The 22,510-nt window shown below is 38.6% G+C and overlaps 1 protein-coding gene across 8 annotated transcripts in view; it reads left to right on the top strand.

Annotated features, from left to right (window-relative positions):
- Positions 1-22,510, top strand: part of UBAP2 (ubiquitin associated protein 2) — a 136,865-nt gene that overhangs the window by 82,197 nt on the left and 32,158 nt on the right. For 6 of the 8 annotated variants that reach the window (XM_032308535.1, XM_032308539.1, XM_032308537.1 and 3 more), the window contains 5 exons: positions 4,350-4,404; positions 6,148-6,251; positions 12,983-13,048; positions 17,145-17,197; positions 22,317-22,384. In XM_032308535.1, the coding sequence (XP_032164426.1) occupies positions 4,350-4,404; positions 6,148-6,251; positions 12,983-13,048; positions 17,145-17,197; positions 22,317-22,384 (346 nt within the window). Of the gene's footprint in view, positions 1-4,349; positions 4,405-6,147; positions 6,252-12,982; positions 13,049-17,144; positions 17,198-22,316; positions 22,385-22,510 lie in introns of those variants that run through there. The other 2 variants (XM_032308536.1, XM_032308542.1) reach the window with 2 other exon arrangements.

The following is a 22,510-nucleotide window of genomic DNA, read 5'->3' on the forward strand; positions in this document are numbered from 1 at the left end:
ATTTCTTATTTAAGAACAGTAGCTTCTGTCCAGTTTCTCCTTGAAGTTACTACCCTGCACTTTGTAATTAATGAATACTTTTTGAGGGGAGTACTAAGATTATATAAATATCCTTTTTTATATGTGTTTTCTATCCCTGGATTCAGGAATGCCTATCCCCCAACTACCCCAGTTATATAAAACTAATTTTGCCTGTCTTGCATTAGCTAATTTGAATTGGGGTTTTTCCTTGAACCATCCTGAACAGCCCTGCCTGTAATGGGGCTTAGGAGAAATTATCTTCCAGTTGGGTAACTTTTTTTTTTTCCCCATAAAGATTTATTTGAGAGAGCACAAGCAAGGGGTGGGGGAGGAACAGAGGGAGAAGGAGTAGCAGACTTCCCTGCTGAGCGGGGAGTTGCATGTGGGAATTGCAGGTGGGACTTGATCCCAGAATTCTTTGAGATCATGACCTGAGCCAAAGGCAGATACCTAACCAACTGAGCCACCCAGGTACACCCTATGTGGGAATTTCTAAAATTGTCTCCACAAGGGAAGGGAGGGAAACATAAAATACCAAATCAGAGAAGGCTACAGACCATATGAGACAACTATAGGAAACAAACTGAAGGTTGCTGGAGGGGTGGTAGGGGGAGGGATGGGGTGATAGGCATTAAAAAGGGCACATTCTGTCACGAGCACTGGGTATTATGTAAGATTGATGAATCACTGACCTCTCCCTCAGAAACCAATAATAAACTCTGTGTTAATTAATTGATTTTAAGTGAAATAAAAAAAATAAAATTGTCACCACAAAAGGGTAAGCTTACTCAGTCCAAAGCGGGGGGGTGTCTCTTTTCATGGAGGAGGAGATGGAATCCAGTCAGTCCCTGCCAAGCAGGATGCATGACATTTAGGGTGTGGCTCTTCATTGTACTAATACCTTCAGCTAGTGGCAGAGTGGGGTGCAGCACCAAGGGGTTGAAGTATTTCTTAAATATCCTTTAAGAAAAAAATCACTCCTTATATACTAGTTTTAGAGTCCATTAATTCCTGAAACATTTAGTGTAATACCTTTATTCGTTATTTTTTAAATGATTTTAAAAATTGTGGTGCCTAGGTGGGTCTTGATTTCCACTCAGATCATGGTCTGGGGTCATGGGTTTGAGCCCCATGTCTGGCTCTGCGCTCAACACAGAGTTCTGGGAGCAGGGTGTGGGGGGTGGGGATGGGGACAGGGAGCACGCAGAGGGAGAGGGAGAGAGAAGCTCAAGGAGACTCCCTGCTGTGAGTACAGAGCTTTACTGGGGCTCAGTCTCAGAACCCTGATGATCTGAGCTAAAATCAAGTCTGCCGGTCAAATGACTGAGCCACCCAGGTGTCTCCATAACACATTTAGAATCAGACTTCTTTGCTAAGGACAAGCTAATATATGTGACACGAGGGTGGATTCTAAGCTTTATTCCTCACTGAATCCCAGAGAGATTTTGCTATTATCATTTAACTTGTTTATGCTGCTTGAAGTTTGGAAAGGCATATTGCTGTCTGAGAATATACTCTAATCTAGGGACAGAAAGGCAGAACTTGCTTGACTCCCAAGTCTCTTGAGTCCGGCAAGCCCCAGAGATGCCCTGCTGTTGGTATGGGCTGAATAGTTCTCTGGGCATGGAGGCAACTGATAGTCAACGTGGCAACTGTATTTATCATTGAACCAGTCATGAAAATTTGGAAATTTTTGTCTATGCAAAAAAGCCTTAGAACTAGTCAGGACCTTAGAGATGTTTCATGTCGTGACTCAGAGTGTGCAGTAATAAATTCAGGATGACACCGTTTCTGGCACATTTGGCTGTTAGCAAAGTTCTCCATATAGTCTTACAGGAATGAGGGAAAGGGATTGCTTTCTGTCATCTTAGATTAGGATCACTGTCCCTTCTAGCTTTTATTTAGGTCACACATGTTGGGTACTGGGGAGGTGGGGAATGTCTGCAGTTAGGGTCTGCCTCCACTAAAGGCGATTGCCTGTTTTCTGTGTTAAGGCTTTTTCAAGGGAAATGAGCAACTTTTCTGTTCAAGCTCTCAGGGTAAAAAACATAAATATTAAACAACTGAAAACTTGAGCATTCAACAAAGATATACGGAGTCCCTAGAGAGACCTCTAGGGGAAAAGATAGCAAGTATCCTAATATTGGTTTATTCTTTTTGATAATATTCTTTAGTCTTGTGTTTTTGTTTTTGTTTTAATTAGAAGACCCCGAATCTTTATTATGAGCTATTAGACAGAAATAGCTGTTTGTACCAGATAACAGTGTAGGGAAATCATATATACACAGAAAACAGTGTTATTGGTAGTGTTACTAGCCAGGTAAATAGGAAAAAACAGTTTTGTTATCTTGTAAAAATTTCTGGGAATAATGAATTTGACTTTTTAAAATCTACTTAGGGGCACCTGGGTGGCTCAGTGGGTTAAAGCCTCTGCTTTCAGCTCAGGTCATGATCTCATCGTCCTGGGATTGAGTCCCGCATCGGCTCTCTGCTCAGCAGGGAGCCTACTTCCTCCTCTCTCTCTCTGCCTGCCTATCTGTCTACTTGTGATCTGTCTGTCAAATAAGTAAATAAATAAAAATCTTTAAAAAAAAATAAATAAAATCTACTTAGGATATTTGGCATGTTTGTGGTCAGTACTTGGGTGCAGCTTTTGATCTTTGAAGACAGAGGTATGCAGTTGATAACAGACTTTTTCCAGGGTACTTGTAAGATTTCTTGAATTTTTGCCTAAGCTATGTGTTTCTTTTATAAATTCCTTTTTCTCCTGAACAGCTTGCTTTTTGGCTCAAGTATTCCAGGTTTGTTTAATAATTTCTGAGCAGCATCCCCCTTTAAGATCTTGCCACTATTTTCTTAATATTTAACCACCATAAGTGCCTTTTGGTTAAATATTATTTTGGCACTTGTATGAGTTTGAAATCAATTTTCTTTTCTTACAAAGAGTATGCATGAGTCCACCTATCAAGAGCAGTTGTGTTTTTTTCTCCTGCTTTCTTTCTTGGCAACTTTAGAGCAATAATAGCTTCTTGAGATAGAATTCACATACAGTATAGTTCATATGAGTGAGCGAGCTACGCAGGTACCTCATTTTTTTTTTTTTTTTTAAGATTTTATTTTTAAGTAATCTGTACACCCAGCATGGGACTCTAACTTAAAACCCCAGGATTGAGAGTTGTATGTTCTACTGACTGAGGTAGCTGTCACCCCGATATAGTGTCTTTTTTTACTTTCCTGAAGATTTTATTTATTTGTGAGAGAGGTAGGGAGTACGAGTGGGGGTGGGGAGGGGCAGAAGGAGAGGCAGAGTCCCTGCTGAGCAGGGAGCCCTATGTGGGGCTCCATCCCAGGACCCTGAGATGGTGACCTGAGCTGAAGGCAGACTTAACTGACTGAGCCACCCAGGGGCACCTATAGATGTCTTTTTTTTTTTTTTTTTAAGATTTTATTTATTTATTTGAAATAGAGGTCACAAGTAGGCAGAGAGGCAGGCAGAGAGAGGGAGAAGCAGACTCCCCGCTGAGCAGAGAGCCTGATGCAGGCCTTGATCCCAGGATGCTGAGATCATGACCTGAGCCGAAGGCAGAGGCCTAACCCACTGAGCCACCCAGGCGCCTTATAGATGTCTTTGATGCACAAATCTAATGTCTGTTTGTTTTGCCTGTATCTTTGGTATCCTATTTAAAAAAAATCATTACAGATTCAGTGTCATGAAGTTTTTGTGCTATATTTTCTCCAAGAGTTGTATAGTTATAGCTTTTGCATTTATGTCTTTAGTCCACAGCTTGGGATATTAAGAAAAACTGGAGAGTTGCTGAATAAAATTGTCCTTTTCCTTTTTTTTAAAGATTTTACATATTTGAGGGAGAGTGTGTGTGTGTATGCGCCAGCCTGGAAGGTGGGTTGCAGGGTGAGGAGCAGCGGGGAAGAGATAACCTGACTCTGTGCTGAGCACAGAACTGACGCGGGGCTTGATCCCACAACTCTGAGATTATGACCTGAGCGGGAACCAAGAGTAGGATGCTTAACCAACTGAGTCACTCAGGCACCCCTGAATAGTTAGTAATATAAGCTGCCTGTGTTAAGCTGCTGCATATCACGAGTACTATACAAGCAGAATTAAATCCCTTCTGTCCTTCAAAATCAGTAACTGTGTGTTTATAGTTGTGTCATTAGGGACCGGCAGATTGGGTGCACTGGATAGGAATGTTGGTGCTGTTGGGCACAATGACAGTGGTGTTTGGGTGGGTGCATAAGAGAATGAAGTTGGTAGAATTATGATTGTGTAGGACATAAATACTATTTAACAGTACTATTTTGTTTTTAAGGATTTGGACGTGGAAGAGGGAGAGGGGCAGGAAGATTCTCAACCCAAGGCATGGGGTAAGTCTGAGCCATCCTATATTTATAGTTACTACCCTCTCTAGTTATTACTCCCAGTGTTTTTCTTCCTCTGTCCTGCACCCAGTTTATTTATCCTGGTGAGTCTGATGTTAATTCTGTATTAAAAAGAAGAAATAGTGAAAAAGTGAATAAATAGTACAATAAAAGTGAATAAATAGTACAAATAAAATAATATCACAGTGGACTTTAGAGCAGAATTTCTGTACTTGGCTCTGTTGACATTTTAGATTTAATAATAGGTTGTTGAAGTGGTGCAGTATCCTTTATATTATAGGATGTTTAGCAACATCCCTGGCCTCTCCCTACTAGATGTCAGTAGCACTCTTCCTCAAGTTGTAATGATCAAAAAATGACTTCTGATATTGTTAGATGTTCCTTGGGAGGGAGGTGCACAGTTACCCCTAGTTGAAGACCATTGCCTAAGAGTTATGTTGATAAATCCATAACTTTCTTTGAATGGTGAGTAAATGCAATGGTTATGTATGTAAAAGTGATAGTCCCCTCCCCCGCCCCCCCCGCCGCCCCCGTAGGTAGTGTAATCTGTTGTTTATTCATAATTTTTGGTTATTCTTCTACCTTTTGCTGCTTCTAAAACTTTAGCTTCCCTTGGAATTTTAGGTAATGTTTTTAAGCTTCCTGCAGAAGCCATCTGTATAAGACAGTCAAGAAAGGAAGGGAATTGGTTCTAGCCAAACCCTTTTGTCTCTTCCCTAGCTCCAGAGCAGCTTTGGGGGAATGGGGAGGTGTTTGCTGACTTCGTGATATCTCTTGCCATTTCTGTTTCTTGAATGAGGTCATTGTGGATGAAGGAAGGATGAATACATAGGGTGCAGACTTGCTGGAACACTTTAACATACTTTATGTGCCCAGCCCAGTCGCTTTAGACTATTTAGTAGATTTTGTGGTTTACTTTCAAAAATATTCTTTAGTGATTTTTTTTCTTTGTTAATGATAATCTCCATAAATCTGAAAAAAATTTTAAATTGTGTTCTGAAATTTTAGAAATAGTATTAATTTGGTTTTAAAATTTTTTTTTTTTTTTTTAAAGATTTTATTTATTTTTCAGAGACAGGGAGAGAGCGCGAGCGAGCACAGGCAGACAAAGAGGCAGGCAGAGGCAGAGGGAGAAGCAGGCTCCCTGCCGAGCAAGGAGCCCGATGTGGGACTCGATCCCAGGACCCTGGGATCATGACCTGAGCCGAAGGCAGCTGCTTAACCAACTGAGCCACCCAGGCGTCCCAATTTGGTTTTAGTTAGACTTCTGAATCATGGGTGTTTAGAATTTTAATGGAATAAAAACCCTGAATGGAACATTTTCTTCAGATGTACTAAAAGAATCTAGCTTCTGACTTGGGAAGAAAAGACTGTTGACGTCTGGCCTTAGTTTTTAAGGGAGCTTTTCATTAGAGCCCTTATTCTTCCTAATACAATTATAGTTGTGCTTATCTGTTTTAGGATGCAGAGGGCAGCAATTTAGGGAAATAGGGGCGTCATACAAGAGTGTATGGAAGGTCCCTAGTCAGTCATTGCTTTTCAGAAGATCTGTGTCCTGATGGCCAGAAGACATAGCCATAATTAAATAGAAGGAGTGTGAAGTTTCTTAAGGTGGCTTTTAGAAAGGACAGGGTGTTTTTGGATGTTGGGGGAAGATGATGTATGGTTGACCTTGTGACTTAGGCAATTGTTGGATTACCTTAATTCTTTATTTTTTTCAAACCCAAGGACATTTAATCCTGCGGACTATTCAGATTCTCCATCTGTAGATGAGTGCGTTACAAAGCCAGTAGTTTGGGAAGCTACTCATAATGGTGCAGATGAGGGAACTGGTAAGTGTCTGTTGTCAAAGATGTGTTCTTAATGTTTGAGTCTTTAACATACAAAGGTGTGGTGCCCGTGGAGGAGAATGAAAAAACAGGCTGCTGTCCTACCTCTGAGAGTATTAGCCGGTTCTTACCTCCAGAGTCTCACTTAAAAATCTCATTGACCATAAAGTACTTGATTTTTTTTCCTTCTGTACTCTGAGAGATCCCGAGCCTTTAATTAGTCTGTGTAAGTCAGTACAAAATCACACTTAAATCTCATTGTGTCAGAGATACATATAAGTTCTTAGGGGAAGACTTGTTACTGAAAATTACCATTAGAAGTTTGGCCACATAACGTAGTGGATGATAGGTAAGTTTGGGCATCAATTGCTTTTGCAGATATTTTCTGTAGCCTGATGTTTTTGGATAGTTTCATTTTGGAAATTCATGGCTAAATACTTGGTTATTGGCATGTTTATTTAATAGAGCTCCTGGGATTTTTTTCATGGTAACTGTTTTGACAATTCATTAATTTTAACCACAAATATAAAAGTATAGTTCAATAAATAATATAAAAGCACACTTCCATGTAATACCTGTCATGGTAAAAAAATAGGACTGTGCCACCACCACAGAAACAAAATCAGTGAACTAGAAATGAAAGATATTATAGAGGATCATCAAAAGTTATAAAAATGGTAATTTGAAAAGATTAGTAAAAGTGATGAGCTTACTCTGAGACTGATCAACGGAAGGAGAAGAAGCATACTTAATTGGTTATAGGAGTGATAAAAGGGATATTGATATTAATTATAATTGTAGATACAATTGTAACATGTAGCATATAAATAAAATATATTATAATTACAATAGTAATTACAATTATAATTAATATCAGATATTAAAAGATTGTAAGATACTTCATGTCAATAAATCTTGTGCTAACATTTGAAATTGCAGGTTAATCTTTCTCTTCAACACAGATTTTTACAGATGTAAAAATTTAAGCCAAAATACTGGAAAAGCATTCAGTAAGATAAAAATGGATAATAACTTCATGGCATGTTAAATGTATTTTTGGTAGTCAAGTTTCTTTAACATTAAAAAACCAGTCACCTCCTAGATATATACTCAAGGGAATGGAAGACCTAGCTTTATGTAAAAACCTTGTGTACAGATGTTTATAGAAGTATAATTCATAGCAGTCAAAAATGTCGAAACAAATGTCCTTCAGTGGGTGAATGGATGAGTAAAATGTGGTATATTATCCATACAATGGAATGTTCATTCTACTATTAGAAGGAATGAAGTGCTGATATATACTGCAATGTGGATGAATCTTAAAGACATGCTGAGTGAAAGAAGCCAGGCATAAAGGACCACATACTTTATATTGTGTGATTTCTTTTGTATGAAATACGCAGATCAGGCAGATAAATAGAAGTAGACTTTTGGTTGCATAGGGTTGGGAATGTTTGGGAAAAATGGGGAGTGACTACTAATGGGTTCAAGATTTCTTCTTGGGAGTGATGAAAATATTCTGGAATAGATAGTCATGATTGTTGTGCAGCTTGTGAATATACTAAACGCTTCTCAATTGTGTACCTTGAACGAGTGGATTTTATGCTGTATGAATTATATCTCAAAAAAATGTTTTATTCATACTTTTTTTTTTTTAAAGATTTTATTTATTTGACAGAGAGTAATCCCAAGTAGGCAGAGAGGCAGGCAGAGAGAGGGGGAAGCAGGCTCCCCATTGAGCAGAGAGCGTGATGTGGGACTGGATTCCAGTACCCTGAGATCATGACCTGAGCTGAAGGCAGAGGCTTAACCCCCTGAGCTACCCAGGTGCCTTGTGTTCATGCTTCAACTGAGTAAAGCTAAACATTCTTATCATTTCAATAAGGAAAAGCATTTGACAAAACCCGACATCTTTTTTCTGATTTTTTTTAAAAACTGGCAAATCTGGAATGCAAGGAAATTTCCTTAATCAGGTAGGGGATATCCACAAAACTTAAAGCAAGTGTTACGGTTAATGCTGATGTGTTAAATATTTTTTCTCTACTGTTCCTTTTTTTTTTTTTTTTTTCTTTTTTAAAGGTTTTATTTATTTGACAGAGAGAGCAAGAGCAGGAACATAGGCAGGGGGCGTGGGAGAGGGAGAAGCAGGCTTCCCTCCAAGCAGGGAGCCTGATGTAGGGCTCGATCCAGGACCTTGGGATCATGATGGCCAAGCCACCCAGGTGCCCCTGTTCTTAATGTTTCCATATGCCAGTATACTAGAGGTTGTAGTCATTGTAGTAAGGAATGAAAAAAGTCAGAAGGGTTGGAAAGAGAGGAAAAACCTGTCATTCCTGGCAGTGATATAAAAATCTAGTTAAATATTAAAATAAGGGAATTTTTTTTAAGCTTTTATTTATTTATTTGACAAGAGACACAGCGAGAGAGGGAACACAAGCAGTGGGAGTGGGAGAGGGAGAAGCAGGCTTCCCGCTGAGCAGGGAACCCGATGCGGGGCTCGATCCCAGGATCCTGAGATCTTGACCTGAGCTGAAGGCAGATGCTAAACGACTGAGTCACCCAGGCACCCCAAAATAAGGAAGTTTTAAAAGGTACTAGGTAGAAGTTCAGTAGATACATATATCTCTATAAACCATCAACAAAGAGAAAATGGAAAAAATAATGAGCCTCAAAAAACATTAAATGCTTAGGAAGAAGTCTGATGATAAGCAGGATGATAAGACTTATTTACATTTTACATTTTCATAGGTATAACTATGAAAATGTAAAATGTAAAATCTTATGTTTAAGATACATAATCAGAAGTTTCAAGAAATAAATGGAAGGATATACCATTTTTATATATTTCAACTTTCACTGTTGTGAAATTTGGTTTTTACTGGCTCTGGTCGTATTAATTCGTGGTAGTGCACCTTGTGAAAATTTTTCTTGTTAGTTTTTTAAAATGTCAGGTTTGTTGAGGTATATTTCATAGGCAATAATATTTCTCCTTTTTAAAGGGCCCAAGTAGGTGAAGTCGAACAAATGCATGTACTTGTGTGACCACTCCTAAAATCAAGACTGTGTTTCTTTGCTAGCAATGAACAATTGCAAATGAGAATTAAAAAGGAAAAAAAGTACCGTTTATAGTATTACAGAACCATGAAATACTTTTATTAAATCAAAGTGTGTGTAATATTTGTATGTTGAGAATTACGCATCTTAATGAGAAATATCAAGACCTTAGAAAGGAGAGAGATACTCAGTATTTATGAACTGGATCACTCAATATATCATTAAAAAGTTATTTTTTCTCAAAGTGGTATTTGGGTGCAGTATGAATTTAATAAAAATCTTAGCAGGGGCACCTGGTTGGCTCAGTCTGTTAGGCATCTGCCTTCGGTTCAGGTCATGATCCCAGAGTCCTGGGATTAAGCCCCACATTAGGCTCTCTGCCCAGTGTGGAGTCCGTTTCTCTCTGCCCCTTTCCCGCTTGTGCTCTCTCTCTCAAATAAATAAAGTCTTTGAAAAAATCCTCGCAGACTTTTGTAGTGTAAATGGACAACTTAATTTTAAAGTTTTTGTAGAGGAGATCCCTGAGTGGCTCAGTTGGTTAAGCCTTTGCCTTTAGCTAAGGTCATGATCCCAGGATTTGGGGATGGAGTCCTGCATCAGACTCCTTGATTAGCGTGGAGCCTGCTTCTCCCTCTGTCTGCCACTGCCCCCTGCTTACGCTCTTGCACACACACGCTCTATTCTTTATCTTTCTCTGGCGAACAAATAAAATGTTCTCAAAAATAAAGTTTTTATAGAAAAATACAGGAACTGGTATAGCCCAAAGAATTTTGAAAAAGAACAGCAAAGCTTAGATCATACTCCTTGATTTCAAAAGTTACTTTATGTGACTGGGGAGAAGAGGAGCAGAGGAAGAGATAGAATCTTTTTTTGGGGTGGGGGTGGGGAGATAGAATCTTAAGTAGGCTCCTTATGCAGCATGGAACCCAACATGGGCTCTCTCTTATGACCCTCAAATGATGACCTGAGCCGAAACCAAGAGTTGGAAGCTCAACCCATTGAGCCACCCAGGTGCCCCTTAAAAAGTTAATCCAAAGCTACAATGATCTGTGGATTTGGCAAAGCATTGAGGCTGATCAATTATGTAATAGCATATCTAGAATAAACCAACAGATAGATGGCTAATTAATTGATTTAGGACAATAGTTTCAAGGCAGTTTAGTGGTATGTATTATACTGTCCTACACACAAAAAAATAACATCAAGTAGGTAATAGTTCTAAATGTGAAACTGGAAGGGACAACTTCCGAAGAAAATACAGGGGCAAATCTCAGGTCACCCTGGGTTAGGCAAGATTTCTTACATAGGACACAAGAAGCACAAGTTATGAAAGAAAAACTTGGTTCTTGAGAAGAAAATAAGATGAAAGGACAAGGCATAGTTTAGGAGGAAATATATAAAACTCCCATTTTTTGTATTTTATTTTATTATTATTTTTTTTTAAGTAATCTTTCCACCCAACATGGGGTCTGAACCTGCAACACAGAGATCAAGAGTCACATGCTTTACTGACTGAGCCAGCCAGGCACCTCCAAACCCCCATTTGAAAAGGGATTTGTACACAGAATATAAAAAGAATTCTTAACTCATAAGAAAACAAGCATCCCGATAAAATAAATGAGCAATTAAAAATGAAAAAAAAATGAAAAAGTTGTGGAAATGGATAGTGGTGTTGGTTTGTATAACATTGTGAATAAACTTAATGGTAATGAGTTCTACTAAGATGGGTTAATGTGGTAAGGTTTTTTGGCGGGGGGGAATGTCTCAAGTTTTTTTTTTTTAAGATTTTTCTTTATTTATTTGACAGAGATCACAAGTAGGCAGGGAGGCGGGGGGTTGGGGGGGCTAGGGTGGGGAAGCAGGCTCTCCGCAGAGCAGAGAGCCCGATGCCGGGCTGGATCCCAGGACCCTGAGATCATGACCTGAGTGGAAGGCAGAGGCTTTAACCCACTGAGCCACCCAGGCGCCCCTTAAGTGTATTTTACCAAAATAAAAAGATGACCTAGAATCATACACACACTTTGTATCTATGCCAGTTTTTGTTTTGTTTTGTTTTAATTTATTTGATAGAGAGGGTACAAGCAGGTGGAACAGTAGGCAGAGGGAGAAACAGATTCCCCGCTGAGCAGGGATCCTGACGTGGGACTCTAGGACCCTGGGATCATGACCTGAATTGAAGGCAGATAGATGCTTAACCGACAGAGCCATCCAGGTGCCCCTGTGCCATTTTTTTTTTTAATTGTTGTTTTGCTATTAATTATGGGGCATGTAATCATTAGGTTGATGGATAACTTCTAGTGAATGTAGTTATTTTAAAATAAAAAGTTATTTTAAAAATGAGCAAAAAGTTTGAACAGATACTTCAGAGAGGAAGATAAAAATGTGTTCATTGTTATTGGTTGTAGGAGAAATCAAATTAAAACATAATAGGTGGCCACTTTTCATTAATAAAAATGGCTTTAGAGGTGTGCCTGACGGGCTTAATCAGTAGAACATGCAAACATTTTGGAGTTACAGGTTCATGCTTTATGTTTGCTGTAGAGGTTACTTTAAAAAAAAAAAAAAAATCTAGGGGCACCTGGGTAGCTCATTAGGTTAAGTGGCTACCTTCAGCTCCGGTCAGGATCTCAGGGTCCTGGGATGGAGCCCTGGGATTGGGCTTCCTTCTGTTCGGGGAGCCTCTTTCTCCCTCTTCCTCTGCCTGTTGCTCTGCCTGCTTGTTTTCTCTTTCTCTCCCTCTTTCTGTCAAATAAATACTCTTTAAAAAAAATCTAAAACAATAAATGGCTATGGAAGGAAACTGACGCTACCAGGTGTTAGTGAAGGTGGCAGAATAACTGGAACTCATACATTCCTGGTATGAAAGCATATATTCACAATAGTCTTCCAGTCCCAACCTTTGTTTTTTATTGAAGAGGAATGAAAATATAGCCACACAAAAACCTGCACAGAATATAAAGTAGCTTTATTCATAACCTTTACTGATTTTGAAATCAGGTGTTAAGACAATGTTGAATTAGTTGATTAACTGTTAACTTTTCTTTTTTCTCATTCTGCTTCCTGTTCTTCTTCCTTTTGCCTTGTCTCTATCTCTTCCCCTCCCTTCCCCTCATTCTCATTTAGGGTAGCTGATTCCTTGCTAAAAAATAAGCAAATGTGTTTAATGCAGAATACAGTTAAAGGATTCTCTTGATAGAGCTTGGCTGTTTCTCTAGGGGCATCATAGAGTGGCATTGTCTGGTTGGAAACAAGAGAGTGCTAAGTCTGGCCCTCAGCTATAATTATAGGCTCAGAAACCTGACTTTGACAGGATAATAGATCCATTCCTTAGAGCAGACGTCCATTAACCAAAATAGACTGAAGGGTAGTCAGAATGCTAGTTTATTAAATGTAAACATCCTAAGTATAACTTGCTAAACGTTGGAATGCTCTTGACAAGTGGGAAGGGAGTTTGGTGAACAAGGGTGGTTGATGCAATTGAATGTTCAAAGGCCATCTGGCTAATAGGATTTATACTTGAGTCACAGGGCCTGTAACTTTATGGATTGCAGGAAGTTTTCTTCTCTGATGCACAGTATGGACTTAACTTTGATACTTGGCTTTCTCTAAGTTGCTGACCAGTTTCTCTTTTGATGAATACTTTTTTTAATATGTTAAGACCTTCCCTTGTACATTTGCAGAACTGGCATCAGATGTTCATAATGTAGCTCAGGATCTGCCAAACAAAAATCCTTATGGACTCAAAGGTATGGTTGTTTAAATTAAAAAATTTCCCTGAGTTATGAAACTTCTGAAAAGGAGGGGCCTAGCTGGCTTAGTCCATAGGGCCTGTGACTTTTGATTTTGGGGTCGGCTTTAAGCCGCATGTTGGGCACAGAGCTTACTTAAAAAAAAATCTTCTAAAATGCTTATAATATCTTCCATTTTAATCAAGGCTAGCTAAGAAAATTTCATCACGTGAATAATTGTAAAAACTATTTTTACGACTGCTTGATTAAATATCAACTTTTGATTACAGAAGTGTTTTACAGATTGGCCCATCAGGACACCGTAGGTCTTTGACTCATTGTTTTCCTTTTTCCTATGTCGCTTCCTTATATGTGCTTTTGATAGTTGGGTTGAACCTAATGCATGCACCTCAAATTTATTGTTAAAAGCTGAAAATAAATAATGTTCCTGATGTTTTCCTGTAGTTTGAGGTATAGGTTTATAGTTCTATAATGGAGACCAAAGTTTCAGTGTAAAATTCTAATATTTTACATTAGGATTAGGGCTAGAACTTAAATTCATCTATATGTAATGTTCTCATAATTTTTATACTATGTATCGTATTTAGAGTGGGTACTGCAGCATTTGGCCCTGATTCTGATAAGGGGCTATGCCCTGTGTTGCCTGACATAAGCACTTTACCATGTTGTGCTTCTGCTTGTGACTACATACGTGGTTTTCTGCCATTTATTAAATGTACTTAGGTTCTGACTGTATTCTCTATGTCTGAATTTGTGTTTTAATTGTTTTCAAAATACCCCTCTCTTAAGTGTTAGGCCAGTCTCTCTACATCATGTATATGAAAGTGTGCTTTAACGTAATACTACTGAGTACATATAAAAATGATCACAATAGTAAATTTTATGAGTATTTTACCACAACTTAAAATTTTTTTGAAAAAATACATTGTAAACTTTAGGATACTTTAATATTTTATGTAGAGGGCTTTTTATTTTTTTATTTTTTTAAGATTTTATTTATTTATTTAACAGAGAGAGATCACAAGCAGGCAGAGAGGCAGGCAGAGAGAGAGGAGGAAGCAGGCTCCCGGCTGAGCAGAGAGCCCGATGCGGGGCTCGATCCTAGGACCCTGGGATCATGACCTGAGCCGAAGGCAGCGGCTTAACCCACTGAGCCACCCAGGCGCCCCTGTAGAGGGCTTTTTAATTCTTCATCATTATTTTTCTCCTTTGGAGTATCCCTTCTTTATACGTATCTTTCTGGCTATTTTCCAACTTTCAAGATTTTTTTCCCCCAAGATTTTATTTTTATTTATTTATTTTTAAGATTTTATTGTTTTATTTGACAGAGTGAGTGAGAGAAAAAGAGAGAGAGCAAGCACAAGGAATGGCAGGCAGGGGAGAAGCAGGCTCCCTGATGAGCAAGGAGCCTGATGTGGGGCTTGATCCCAGGACTCTGGGGCCATGACCTGAGTTGAAGGCAGCCAATTAACCAAATGAACCACCCAGGTGCCCCTAAGATTTTATTTGTAAGTAATCTCTATATCCAGGGTGGGGCTTGAACTTACAACCCCAAGATCTAGAGTCCCATCATCTACTGACTGAGATAGCTAGGTGCCCCTGTTTTCTGTTTCTTGCTTAGGATGTTCCTAGAACTGCTCAGATTGAGCCTCAGCTTTTCATTAAATTTATTAATCTTTAGAATACTGTCTCCTATGATGAATTTGACAGCATGATCATATAGTAGGTTGGATGAAGGTGGCATCAAGAACACTGTGTAGTGGTCATCCTTTAAATTAATTGTGTCCTTTTAAAACTATACATTTACTTAGAGAAGTCTTGATGTATTAAAAAATTGGAGATTATGTATTATTAGTACCCAGAAGAAAGGCACATTGTAGAAGGAATATAAGAATGGAGAATAGGTAGATGGCTTGCCTTAGATTTATTTAGTTTTGTGTACAGGGAGATCTCTACGAAGCCTGTGCAGAGGTCTTAGAGAACAAGATTTCAGTACTGATTTCAGACGGGGACTAATTGCACCTTTTGTTTTTTCACTTAAACTATAACTTTTTTCTAGTTTAGAAAAATATTTTAATGCAGCAAGATGTTGTTAGATGATGTAAATTCATATTTGTTTCACGTTATTTATGGAGAAATTATGGAAATCATTAAAAGGTATGATAAATGAACTAGTGCAAAGGATCAGATTGTCAGTTCAGATCTTTCTCTCTGAATCTTTACAGATATTTCGAGGATACATGCAGTTGAGAGGCACAGAAGAACAATGAGTACCTGTATCCACATTCTTCCTTCTTATAGTATATATGCTCTATGATCCAAAATAATAGATGAAGTCTGTCAGTGAGGTGTGTAGGTTTCTCACAACAGTGAATATTTTCAGGTTTGAAAAATCTTCCAGGTAGAAGCATATCTTAGGTGATATTTTATAGGGAGCCATACTGCATACATTCATCAATTCTGTGTTTGCCATAACCAGTCCTAAACTAGGGACATCCAATCAGAAGCATTCCAATGAGAAGGACTCTTTTCCTAGGTAATAACCATCTATTTATGAGGCATTTGGTTATTAGGTTATTGACTTCATTCCAAGGAGATTAGCTCTGGTTACCTGCCTTTTTTTCTCAAGAGTGTTTCCTTTCTTCTCTTCCCTTTGTCCTCTCCACACACAGACCTCATTATAGGTCAGATGCTCAGCTCATTTCTTCCGCTTGGAAGGAATGAAAACATCCAAAGTCTTCCTGGTTGTAGTTATAGTTGATATCTTAGTATATTTTCTTTTAAAAACCATTTTCTCGGGACGCCTGGGTGGCTCAGTTGGTTGGACGACTGCCTTCGGCTCAGGTCATGATCCCGGAGTCCCGGGATCGAGTCCCGCATCGGGCTCCCAGCTCCATGGGGAGTCTGCTTCTCCCTCTGACTTTCTCCTCACTCATTCTCTTTCTCACTGTCTCTCTCTCAAATAGATAAATTAAAAAAAATAAAAATAAAAACCATTTTCTCGGGACGCCTGGGTGGCTCAGTTGGTTAAGCTGCTGCCTTCAGCTCAGGTCATGATCCCAGGGTCCTAGGATCAAGTCCCACATCAGTCTCCTTGCTCAGCGGGGAGACTGCTTGTCTCTCTGCCTCTGCCTGCTTGTGCACTCTGGCTCGCTCGCTCTCTCTCTGACAAATAAATAAATAAAATCTTAAATTTTTTTCTTTTTCTCTGGGTGTGTATTTGCATGTGTAGTTAAAAATAATGGACCTGTACTCATATAGGATCTCTGAATACTGAAGTCAGTATTTCTGGACACAAATGCTTTTTTTTTTTATCTTTAAAAAATTTAAAAAAAAAAAAGGGTTTTTATTAATTTGAGAGTGAGTGAGAGAGAGAGAGAGAGAGCAGAGCAGAGGAAGGGACAGAGAGGGAGGGAGAAGCAGACTCTCGCTGAAGAGGGAGCCTGACTTCAGGCTTGATCCCAGAACTCCATCTGGGATCATGACCCAAGCCGAAGGCAGACACTTAACTGACTGAGCCACCCAGATGCCCCCACAAGTGCTTTCTTTTTAAAACGCTTAATAATTTGGTAGCTGTTTGTTTTGTAACAGTTGTTTGAGCAGATCGTCTGTACCCAGTCAGGAGTTATAGCACTGTACTTCATGTCAGCAGGACTGACTGTTAGGAAATCATAGAATGGAACAAATACCTTACAAAAAGGAGGTGTCTATGAATTCAGTAATCAACATGAAATTAGGGTCCAAGGCAGACCAGCTTCATAATTAACTTTGTTCTGTTTTAAATTTTATATATCATAAGGATCTCATTGTACTTGTGCTGTGTTCATACTTTCTTACTCATGGCAGAATTGCTTGAATATGATCTACACTGATGCAAAATAAGTTTGAGAAATTGATTTGAGTTTATGTGCATAGTAGCTAGCTAAGTTGGTATTTGACAACATGACATTTTATTGAGAATAGCTTCATATTTCTTGGATTGTAAACTAAATTCATGAGATACATGACACATCTTGTGCAGTATACAACCAAGAATTATTTGGAGTAAGATAGTATTTGGCTTTGTGATGTAAACTGTGATTATTGTCAACAGGAACCTGGAAGAATTCTGTGGAAGAGTGGACAACAGACGACTGGACTGAAGATGTAAGTATTTAGCATCAGATTAGATTTGTCTTCCTTTTGGTTTTTGATAGGGGTATACATTCCTTGAAGAAAGCTGGAGACCTATAGTTGTTCATGGTTCCTTTTTGGATGTCTGTGATGATCATGTTTTTTTTAGCAAATGCTTCTCAGAAGGAAGTTGGGGTTTTGAGATTTTTAAGAAACTTGGTTTTAAAGCATCCACTTTGGAGTGCCTGGTGGCTCTGCTGTTAAGCTGCTGACTTTGGCTTAGCTCATGATCTCAGGGTCCTGGGTTTAAGCCCCATATCAGGTGCCCTGCTCCATGGGAGGCATGCTTCTCCCCTGGCAATCCCCCTATTTGTGTTCCCTCTCTTGCTGTGTCTCTGTCAAATTAAAAAAAAAAAAAAAAATCTAAAGCACCCACTTAAAAATGACCAGTAGTAAAACGGATTGAAATCATTTTTTCACTTATTTTCTGTTTTGTTTGTTCTTTTTAAAAAGTTTTAAATTAAAAAAAATTTTTTTAATTTTTTTATGATTTTATTTATCTGAGAGTGAGAGAAAGTGCTCAAGCAGGGTGAGGCACAGAGGGAGAGGGAGAAGCAAGGTTCCTGCTGAACACGGAGCCAGATGTGGGACTTGATCCCAGGACCTGAGATCATGACCTGAGCCAAAGTCTGATGCTTAGCCACCTGAGCCACCCAGGCATCCCTTCTTTGTTCTGATAATCAACTGATGGTGTTGCCCTGACCTTTTATTTTTTATAGTGTTTTTCTTAATGGAGATGGTGTTTGGGTCACAGCTGAAATTAACCTGAATAAGTGATTCTGGTTCTAGGTCCCAACCCCTTCTTCTTAAAACTAGATTCTTGTTATATTTGTTTATTCCATAGACATTTTTTAGTGTACTACTTTAGTTCTGGTAGTGTTGATCTGTAACTCTGGTCCCAGCATAAGATATTATTTGGTTAAAAAAGAATTTAACTTAAGAAAATATAACTGAACAAGTAGCCCTATATTTTATGTTTTGTACCAATTTTCTGTTTGACTCTCAAGCTCCAGAACAGGTATATGTACATCATAGAGAGCAAACATTGTGTGGGTGAGAATAAAGAGATTATAAGTGTTGACCTTTATTTATTTAAATAATGGATTTTAAATTTATTCATTTTTAAGTAATTTCTGCATCCAGTATGAGGCTCAAACTCACGAACCCAAGACCCAAGAGTTGCATGCTCTACTGACAAAGCCAGCCAGGTGCCCCCAATATTGACCTTTAATATCATAAAATGACCCCGACTTTGAAAATTCTTTTCCTGAGAAAAATTTCCTGCCCTCCCCTACCGTTTTAACAGGTATATTTTTATTTATTATTTTATAAGAATATATATACTTTAAAGATTTTATTTGAGTGAGAGAGAGACAGCACAAACGGAGAGGGACAGAGGGAGAGATACAGGCAAACTCCCAGGACTGTGAATTTATGACCTGAGCCAAAGTCAATGCTTAATAGACTGAGACACCCGGGCACCCCTACAAGTACATTCTTAAAGAAATGACCTATAGTATGCCACCCCTTTTCTGCTGCAAACCAGTATTGCATCTGGTTTGTTAGCAGACTGGGTTGAGTATGAGGAAGCGAGACAATAGAGGTGCTCATTTGCTTGAGATTTAAGGTATGTATTCACTTCTGCCATATATTAACCATAAATCTTTGGGGTATGATGTCATCAGGCTCTGTAGTACTGGTAATAGGAGGATGATGGACTAGGTAGATGCTTACTTGAATCAGTGGAGGGATGGGTACCAGTGACGAAGGAAGATAGAGTGAGCAGCTGTGGGAACTTCATCTTACTTGAAACAGAGCTGTTCAACTTTTCAGTGTCTTTGTTACTAGAATTTTTGCCAAGTGTTTGTTTGGGAGGAAGAAATATTTTCAGTGCTAGAAGCTTTAGATCTTTTTGGCTCCTGTCTGGGTCAGCAGGCAGGTTAAAAGATGAGCAGAGGATCAGAATGCAAAAGGCCATGGGGTGCCTGGGTGCTGAGTTGGTTAAGTGGCTGCCTTTGACTCATGTCAAGATCCTAGCATCCTAGTAATGAACAGCTCATTGGGCTTCCTGCTCAGCGGGAGTCTACCTTTCCCTCCCCCCTCCCCTGTGCTCTCCTCTCTCTCCCTTTCAAATAAATAAAAATAGGGGTGCCTGGGTGGCTCAGTGGGTTAAAGCCTCTGCCTTCGGCTCAGGTTGTGATCCCAGGGTCCTGGGATCGAGCCCCGCATCGGGCTCTCTGCTCAGCGGGGAGCTTGCTTCCTTCTCTCTCTGCCTGCCTCTCTGCCTACTTGCGATCTCTCTTTGTCAAATAAATAAATAAAATATTTAAAAAATAAATAAATAAAAACTTAGGGGGGAAAAAAAGGCCTGTATTCAAATTCTGACTGAGCTGACCTGTTGACTTTGAGTGATGCATCTTTCCTTATTGAGCCTTCTCTTTTCCACCCAGTGTAATGAATATCATAACAGTTATCCTGTCTGACTTTCGATTAGTTGTTCTGTGGGTTAGATGAGGTCTTCCAGTGAACGTTGTTAACAAGCAGTTCAAACGTACGCACATAGAGATTAATATTCTGGAGAGTCCATATTATGTCACAGTATAATTTGTAATTAATGATAAGAATTAGCATAGGAAATTTGGATATCTTTTCTCAAAGTATCCAAAAATTTAAAACTTTCCTGATATAAAATAATGGTGATTGAAACATGAGTAATCTAAGGCAAAAATAGAAAATTCCATGTAGAATTTAGAACAATTAGGGGCGCCTGGGTGGCTCAGTGGGTTAAGCCGCTGCCTTCGGCTCACGTCATGATCTCAGGGTCCTGGGATTGAGTCCCACATCGGGCTCTCTGCTCAGCAGGGAGCCTGCTTCCCTCTCTCTCTCTCTGCCTGCCTCTCAGTCTACTTGTGATTTCTCTCTTGTCAAATAAATAAATAAAATCTTTAAAAAAAAAAAAAAAGAACTTAGAACAATAACTGTTGGAGTACCTGGAGGCTCAGTCTGAATTAAGGGTCCAACTCTTGTTTTCAGCTCAGGTCATGATCTCGGGGTGGTGAGGTCAGGTTCCATGTTGGGCTCCACATTCAGCAGGTGTCTACTTGAGATTCTCCCTCCCTGCCACACTCACTTTCTCTCTTTTGAATAAATAAGTAAATCTCTAAGAATAACCCAAAACAACAATACCTATTAACCCTTCCTTCCCTACTCCATTTTTTCCCTTTAAGTAATTTCTGCATTTAGCATAGTGCTTAAACCTGCAAACCCAAGATCAAAGAGTTGCATGCTCTACTAACTGAGCCAGCCAGGTTGCAGCCACTTTAAATAATTTTTATGTATTTTCTTTTGATTTTTTTTCTTTTCACAAATTCTAAAATACAGCTTGTGTCTCTTGAAATCTGAGATTGCTTACTTTTTACATACTTTTTAAAAAAGATTTTATTTTTAAGTAGCTTCTGCACCCACGTGAGGCTTGAATCAAGAATCATATGCTTTACTGGCTGAGCCAGTAGTTGCCCCTCTCCTTTTTTTAGAAAATAGAGAAGGAGGAAACTAATTTTTTGTATTCTACCAAGGTTAAATAGGATGTCAGTGGTTAATGTGGTTCTCTCATTTGCTTTGAACTGTTTACTATTTTTGTGGCTTTGCTTTTCATAGTTACTCCTTTATTGCTTTTCTCTGTGTCTTATAGAATCTTATGTATTAAATAGAGTTAAGGCAAAAATGAATTCCTTGGGGGCTCTTTAAGATACCACCTTGGAACAGGTGCAGTGTAACTCCTATTCAGCACTTTTTATTTTTATTTATTTATTTATTTATGTTTAAGATTTTGTTTATTTATTTGACAGAACACAAGTAGGCAGAGAGGCAGGCAAAGGGAGAGGGAGAAACAGGCTCTTCCTGAGCAGGGAGCCTGACGTGGGGCTCAATCCTGGGACCCTGGGATCATGACCTGAATCAAAGGCAGCCAGTTAACCGACTGAGCCACCCAGGTGCCCCTTTTATTTGATTTTTATAGAAAACGGACACCTACTGTCTACTCTGCCCCTGCCAGAATATTAATATGTGAGGCAACCTGATTATTATACAGTGTTTCAGAGTTCTGAGACTGTTAGAGTTGATAAGTATTACAGCAGTCTTTGAAAGATTTTCTGCAGTTTCTCACATAATCTCATTAGGTCATCATTTTTCAGCCTTTGAAAGCTCACACTTTGAAAATGTGAGAAGAGCCTACCTTTCAATAATGTGAGTTGAAGTTACAAAAAATTTTATTCTGGGGTCCTTAATACTTAAAAGGGCATTTAGACAATATGTATAAATTTAAAATAATTGTATTCACTAAAGAAAGCCAGACCAAAAAATAACCTGCATATTTTAAAATTCCACTTAAAATTCTAGAAATTAAAACACTCATCTCTGGTGACAGAAAACACATTGGTGGTTGCTAAGGTAAATAGTAGGAGGGATTGCTTACATAGGGACAGGAGCAAACTTTTGGGGTACTATGTTCATTGTCTTGATTTTGTGATGATTTCATGGACATATTCATATGACAAAACTTAAGTTATTCGGTTTGAGCATTAGCAGATTATTGAATGTGGTATAACGTCAACAGAGTTGTTTCTATATAAAAATGGACACCTATGACTTAATAAAAAAAAGAAATACAGATTTACTAATAACAAAAATACTAAAACCGTCTCTTTTGGGGGAAAGAAAATGTCAGGGTTTTTTTGCCCTTCCAAACGTTGGGCATTTGTGGTGGTTTTTTTTGTGTATGTCGTTTTGTATAATGTCATTTTGTTTTCTCATTTTGTGTAATGTCAAATAGAACCCTGCTCTGACTTGACTTCATTCTTTCCCTGATGTGAAATCCTTTTTATGGGTTTGCCAATCTAAAATTACCTTCACCTGAACAATATTACTTGTCATCATCACTTAATGTATTTTCTTTCTCTTAGACTACTTTTTGGGTGAAGTGTAATAAGAGTACCATTGACGGAAAATTGTCAGAAATTTGATACATTTTTAGTTTCATGTTCTATAAAATAAAAGTAAAGTCTTTTTTTTTTTTTTATTACTTTCCAAACAGCTTTCTGAAACAAAGGTCTTCACGGCCTCAGCTGTTCCAGCGGAGAATCACGTCACACCTGGGCAAAGGTAAACAATTTTTGTCACCTTTTGTCTGTTATTCAAAGCATAATTTAAATTTCTTGCTCCGGAAATTTGTTTTGGGTCTTATTAGGTCTCTTTTTTCTCTTTCCTGGAATCTCTAAGTTTTTAACT

This window comes from Mustela erminea, chromosome 12 (genome assembly GCF_009829155.1).
Source record: "Mustela erminea isolate mMusErm1 chromosome 12, mMusErm1.Pri, whole genome shotgun sequence".
NCBI classification, from domain to species: Eukaryota; Metazoa; Chordata; class Mammalia; order Carnivora; family Mustelidae; genus Mustela; species Mustela erminea.